The 6,000-nt window shown below is 46.3% G+C and overlaps 1 protein-coding gene across 1 annotated transcript in view; it reads right to left on the reverse strand.

The window, feature by feature from the left end:
- Positions 1-6,000, reverse strand: part of TEX264 (testis expressed 264) — a 126,165-nt gene that overhangs the window by 23,965 nt on the left and 96,200 nt on the right. Inside the window, exon 5 of the mRNA XM_019537091.1 lies at positions 2,206-2,377. Within this exon, the coding sequence (XP_019392636.1) occupies positions 2,206-2,377 (172 nt within the window). The remainder of the gene's footprint in view (positions 1-2,205; positions 2,378-6,000) is intronic.

Here is a 6,000-nt window from a genome sequence, read left to right on the forward strand (position 1 = left end):
GTGTCCCACTGAAGAAGCACCTGAAAAATAGCAAAGCACTTCAAAAATGATTCTTGAAAAAAAAATCCACATCTTTGAAACTCTTCCTTTTTAGACATTTCCTGAAATGTCTGTCTGCTAGACTGGTCCTTTGGCATCCCACAGTGCTCAGTTCTCCACAACCCCCAGGGGGGCAGCGGAGAGGAGAGGACTAGGACAGATAGCCAAGGGGTGCTCTCTGGTGCACTCATCAAGCCTCAGGAACCTTTGCCATGCAAGGATTTTCTAACCCTGTGGTTAGAGAATTGTGTCACTGCATGCATTCACAGCTATTCTGAAGTGCTTTGAGGGTAGGGGACTGCAGGTCTGCATGGTGCCAAATTTGAAGTGCTCCGACCTCAGAGAGAAAGAGAAGGGTTTGTGCCTCTCACTTCTGCCCCAACCTCCAGCCCATGAGCCAAATCCAGCATGTGGGCTCCCCACAGGTCCAGAAATTTGGCAGTAGGGGAGTGGTGGCAATTAACAGTGGCACTGCCTCCATCCCTCCCCCCCCCACCAAATTTCCAAGCCCTGTGGACCAGATGGCATGGCCCTATCTGCAGGGCTGAAGTTGGGGGCCTTATCTGGTGCAAAACCTGATACAGCATGTGCGGCCAGGGGGATGGGCCTGAATCTGGCATACTGCGGCTCCATCCTGTGAGCCAGATGGGTTCCCAGCCCTGCACCAAGCTGGTCTTTGCATAGTGAATTGGGCCCAGGCATCATGTGCTGAATCGGGCTATGGCCTATTGCTAGACCAGCCCTGCATGCTGGATTGGGCTCTTGGGCAAGGATCCAGACCATAGACTGACTCAGAACCACTCATCTAATCCACAGAGCCAAAAAGCTGGGCACCACTGCATTAAAGTAGAGCTTTTCTTACATGACCTCACGAATACAAAGTTATCATGGGTGCATGTATGCAATCACTGGAAACCAGAAACCAAAAGGCATGCAAGGATTTGAAGGTGTGCAAAGCACTTTTATGCTGCTGTCCATTAACAAAAATGCTGCCTGCGGACTGAAAGCTGTAGAGGAGAGTACAAATTCAGCATAACTAAACATTGTTTTTGTCTGAATAGCCTGCAACATGGTGCATCATGTGATAATGAAGACCTCACTGCAGTACTACACAAAATAGTGTAGAAAAGCTGAACTGCTTGATGCTTGTGAAACTGGAATCCCGAGTGTAATGCTGAATGAACAGATGTCTTAGAAAATGGCTTCTCTGCTTGACTTTAAGTTAAATTTGACTAAGCATTTAAAAGAAAAAAAAATCTAAATTCAAGACATGCAAAAACATTATAAAACTGCCCATGTGAAAAAGATATGTCTTGTTTTTTAATTTATATCAGTACATAGATGTACTAATTCATACATAGGTGTAGATGACCTGAAACGTAAGAAGTGGGCTTCTCACCTGCTTCACAGGAATCCATGTATAATGTAATGTACATCCCATAGATAAAACATCTGCTCCTTATATAGCACAATCACAAATTCCACATCATTTTGTTAACACAAAAACGTGAGCATGTGGGCTGCTCCCAGTGACTATCACTTTGTGTTATTATATCAGTAGCGCTATGATAACTGTGGACAGTGCTGTTGTTATGCACGTACGGTGATTATAACTGTTTCCTTTATATATGCACGGGGACTCCAGTAGATCTCCTTCAGCAGATGCTGTTGGACAATTCTGTCATTGGGTGCAGAAAACAGTTACCTAGGTTATTCAGAATTTCATATGTGAGAGGGGAACAGGAAATCAAAGAAGGGCTATGGGATGAGAGAAAACAGCAACAGCTAAAAGTTGTCTTAACCAAACAGTGGTAAGACCTTTGCAGTGCTACAGTTAAGGATGGGAGTAGCTTATTGTCTCATTGACATTATAAGCACTAGTATGCAGCGGTAAGATATGCCACACACCCTCAGGGTTTAGCTGGTGACAAGATCAACATTTATTTCAATTTAAATGATTTGATGGAAATAGGAAGTAATTGCAATAGGACCCTGCAGGAATTTAATGGTGTTTAAAGAAATGTTTTTCTTCAGTTCAGGCTGCTCCCCTTCATCATGTCTGCTCTGTGTATAACTCAGAACTGGAGACACCTGCATCCAGCTAATCCTGGGGAGACCTGACTTCCACAGGAAAGGAAAAGGAAGATGCATGTGGTCCACAGGTACCTGTGATGTCTGTCTGGGCATCTTCAGCCTCGGCAACTGCTGCTCGGCTTTTCCTCTCAATCTCTTTCATTTCAGGCACGTAGAAGTCCCATTGGCGGGCAAGGGGACACAAAAAATGTATTTGGTCTCCTTTGTAGATCTCCAGCCTGGGATAGGCACACAGCTTCCTCTCCTGAGAGAAAACAGGCACACATAATGAGATATAATCCATTACAAGGCTACATCTCCACATGACCCCTTTGATCAGCAATTCCCGGGGACTTGTGAACCTGTATCTACTATTGGTTGCAAGCAAATGCGTATTTGTTCAGTTGCTTGGATCATATCCCCCAAGACCCTGGATGCCTGAACCTGTGAGAGGCTGAGCACCTTCTGACAGATTGCTGAAGACCCTCAATTTGCCAATTAGCCAACATGCAACATGAACACAGAAATACCACAGAGAAAACAGATTAGAGGAGATAGAAGATAGTCAAGGGAACTACAGGATGCTCATAACATCATAGGACAGGGCCCCAGGAACTACTGAAATGACACTGTGCTGATTTCCATGCATATGTCCTTTCAGGCACCACAAGAGCAATGAAGGGATGGTGGGACCCATCTGAGGAGGACCAGTTGTACACATGTGAATGTGAGTGCACAGCATCCTTTCTTTTGACTTGTGCCACCCCAGCCCCCCACTCATGGTATGAAAAGAGGAATTCTGTTCCTAAGCCATGGAGAAGCTGTTCATCTTCCAGCGTCCTGTCAAAACCTGTATTCTTCTTGGTGGTAGAAGGGGCAGCTTCTCTCCCACAGAAAGCCCTGCCATCAAGTCATGGCCATTAAGCACAGCAAATTTAACACCCAATAATTTACTATTAGATGACTGAGTCAATACTAGTTTTCAGCATGAGTGTTTTGGAAGAGGCTCAGATGATAATGAGCCTGGAGCCAATGTTGTGACAAGCAATTCTTCCTTTGCCTGGCAGCTTCAGCTGAGAAAGGGTGGTGAACTCTGCATTAGTTGAGCTGGGCTGTGTTGAAGACCCTTCAAATCTGTACTTTTTAGTCAGTACCCTAGTCATATTAACAAGGGTTTCACCAGAGGATTGCTTTTACCAGTTCTGCATGCATACTGCATCACTGTACAGCACACCATCCCCTTCTAACCTACAACAGAGCTAGACTACCTGATGACAGCAGGTGGTACCAACATCAGTGGAAGCTACGCCCCCCCCATCTCTTTCTATTCCCAGGCTTTATGTCCAACATGTATAGAAGGGGTCTTCATTAGAAAAAAAAAGTGTGTTTCTATCCAACGTTAATCAAAATGTGTTTAAATCCTGGTGAAGACAAGACAAATGTAGTTTTAACTGACATTAGCTGGTCTAGGAAAATCCTAAAGCTTTACCTTGTATAGCCCCTTCTGTCAAAGAAGCTAATAAAATGGAGACTCTGTTACACCCAAAGAATTAAAACAATCTTTGGGGAAAGAGTGTAAAATCAGATCAAACTTGTTCAGATAGAACAAGTCGAAACTTATACAGAGGCACCAAGGACTCAGCTCCTAGCTCCCTCTCCCACTAGCTCTGGCAGGAGGTCAAATTAAATAGCAGAGTGAATTCTGTTCCATTCAACTGATTTCCACTGGGGCTGTACCTGGGCCTGGGTCTCTGAGCTTCACTTGGCCAAACCTTGGAAAACAGATGTTACTTTGCTGTCTGTTACTAAAGCACTTAGTAACACTGATGCGCAAGGGGAATTCCACTGAGGAACAGCTGCTGCTCCTGGCAGGGACCTGCCAAGCTTGAAACCTTTCTCCTTTGCCCAGACACAAGAGTCCTCTGAGCAGGCTCAGTGCTTCACTGAGTAATTAATATAATCCAGGCAAGACAGATAAAGAAGCTCCTTTCAGAAGTGCAAGGGAAGGAGAGTTTGAGGCTAATTCATGGGATTTCAGACACTTTCCCACCTCCTTCTCTCCCTTTGCCCTCCCTCCTCATGAGCCCACTCAAAGCTCTCAGAGATCTGACCAGCCCAGCCCAGCTCTGCACCCACTGCTGGAACAGACATCTTTTTCCCGAAATCCAGGTGCCAGCTGAGCCAGCCTGGGGGTGGAGGGAGGGTCTGAATGGGAACATACTCACACTGGTACCACGCAGGATCAAACAGGCAGGGCCCAGGGGACTCACGGGGGGATGGACGCTGCACTAAAAGAACACCTGGACCTTCTAACTAACGCCCACACCTTGCCCGCCCAACAGCTGCGTTGCTTGACATCTATTATGGTTTGCCTGGCAGAGGGGCAGTTTGTTTTCGAACATGCTAAGATTTAGAGGAGGGGAGAGAAGGGATATTAGCTTTTTCTTTTAAAATAATTGGTGACTTTATTTTGGGATGTGCAGTGTAGGCTCAAACAAATGTCCCCAAATAGCCCTTTGCTAGGAAAGCCTCTGCCAGCATACCAGGCACTCACCAGCATCATCTTTGCTCTGTAACCGGAAGGACTGGGAAACAATGGAGACATGGTGATACACGGCTGGGTTTACAAGGTGACAAGAAATGAGGGGCTGCTGCAGAAGGGGCTTTACACTCCAGACAGAAGGTCAAGGCATGAATGGCACTAGTCTTGTCAACCCAAGGAGTTGGGCCTTCCACCCTTGTCTGAGAGCTGGTACCACTGTACGCGATGAGCCTGGGGGTCTCAGAGTGAACAAGCAAGCAAGTAGTAGATGGGCCCCCACCCTCACTAACTGCAGTGCCAGCAAAGAGGGCCAAGCAAAATGCCATCCAGGAATGTTTCTCCTCCACAAGAGGGATAAGACTGTTTGGCAAGGAGAAGCTTGCTCAGTCACTGCCTCTTTCTATCTATTCTAAATGCTCCCACAGGCCTCTTCACTGCAGTACCTGGGCACCTTGCAACTATTTATAAATTGTATCCTCCCTTTCCCTGGGTAAAATTCTCTCCATTTTACAGATGAGGAACTTAGACCCAGTGAGATTAAGTTATTTACTCAAGGTCACATGGGGACTGTGACTCAGCATGGAACCATATCCCAATCTTAAATCCAGCCATATCCATAAATGATCCCCCCTGCTGATCTGATAATCCATTGCTTTTCCCCAGCACTGGGGGAATGATCACTTTTGTTTAAACAGCAAGAAGGAAAACAGCAAACAGAACATCAGATTGTGCAGAGGCAGGCATGGCCCTGACAGCTATTCCAAACCTTCCCTTGGACTGAGAGCCCACACAATGCAGGGAGTGCAGCTCTAGGCATCAGAGAGTTCCTGACACATCACTCAAAATAAACACAGATCTTTAAAGCCCTAAAGGTTCCTGCGGGAGGAGGTCTGGACCACAGCAGCTCTCATCCTTGAGTACTGACACACAAAGAGCTGCTTGGCTTAAAAACAAAAAGGATGAAGGACTGCAGGGTTCCCTGGCTGAATAAACTCAGCTGGAGTAATGGGCAAAACAGGAAACCAATGGTACCCGTATAAAGCTTGAATAAGAGGCATTTGCTTGGAGGCCTGTGTAGGGGATGTGGATCCATGTGCCACAGGGCCCCTCTACCACTGTGAGATACAGGCAATGAGCTAGATGGACTGCTGTCTGGTTCAGTATGGAAGTTATGTTCTTATGACGAGGAAAGGATGACAGATATGGGTCTGTTCAGCCTAGAAAAGAGAAGACTTTGGGGGGATTTGGTGGCAGCTTACAGATATATCAGGGGAGAGCATCAGGGGCTAGGTGAACAACTGTTCACCAGAGCAGCCCAGGGGAAAACCAGGAGCAACAGCCATAAA

The sequence above is a fragment of the Crocodylus porosus genome, unplaced genomic scaffold (genome assembly GCF_001723895.1).
Source record: "Crocodylus porosus isolate Cpor-Errol unplaced genomic scaffold, CroPor_comp1, whole genome shotgun sequence".
Lineage (NCBI taxonomy): Eukaryota > Metazoa > Chordata > Crocodylia > Crocodylidae > Crocodylus > Crocodylus porosus.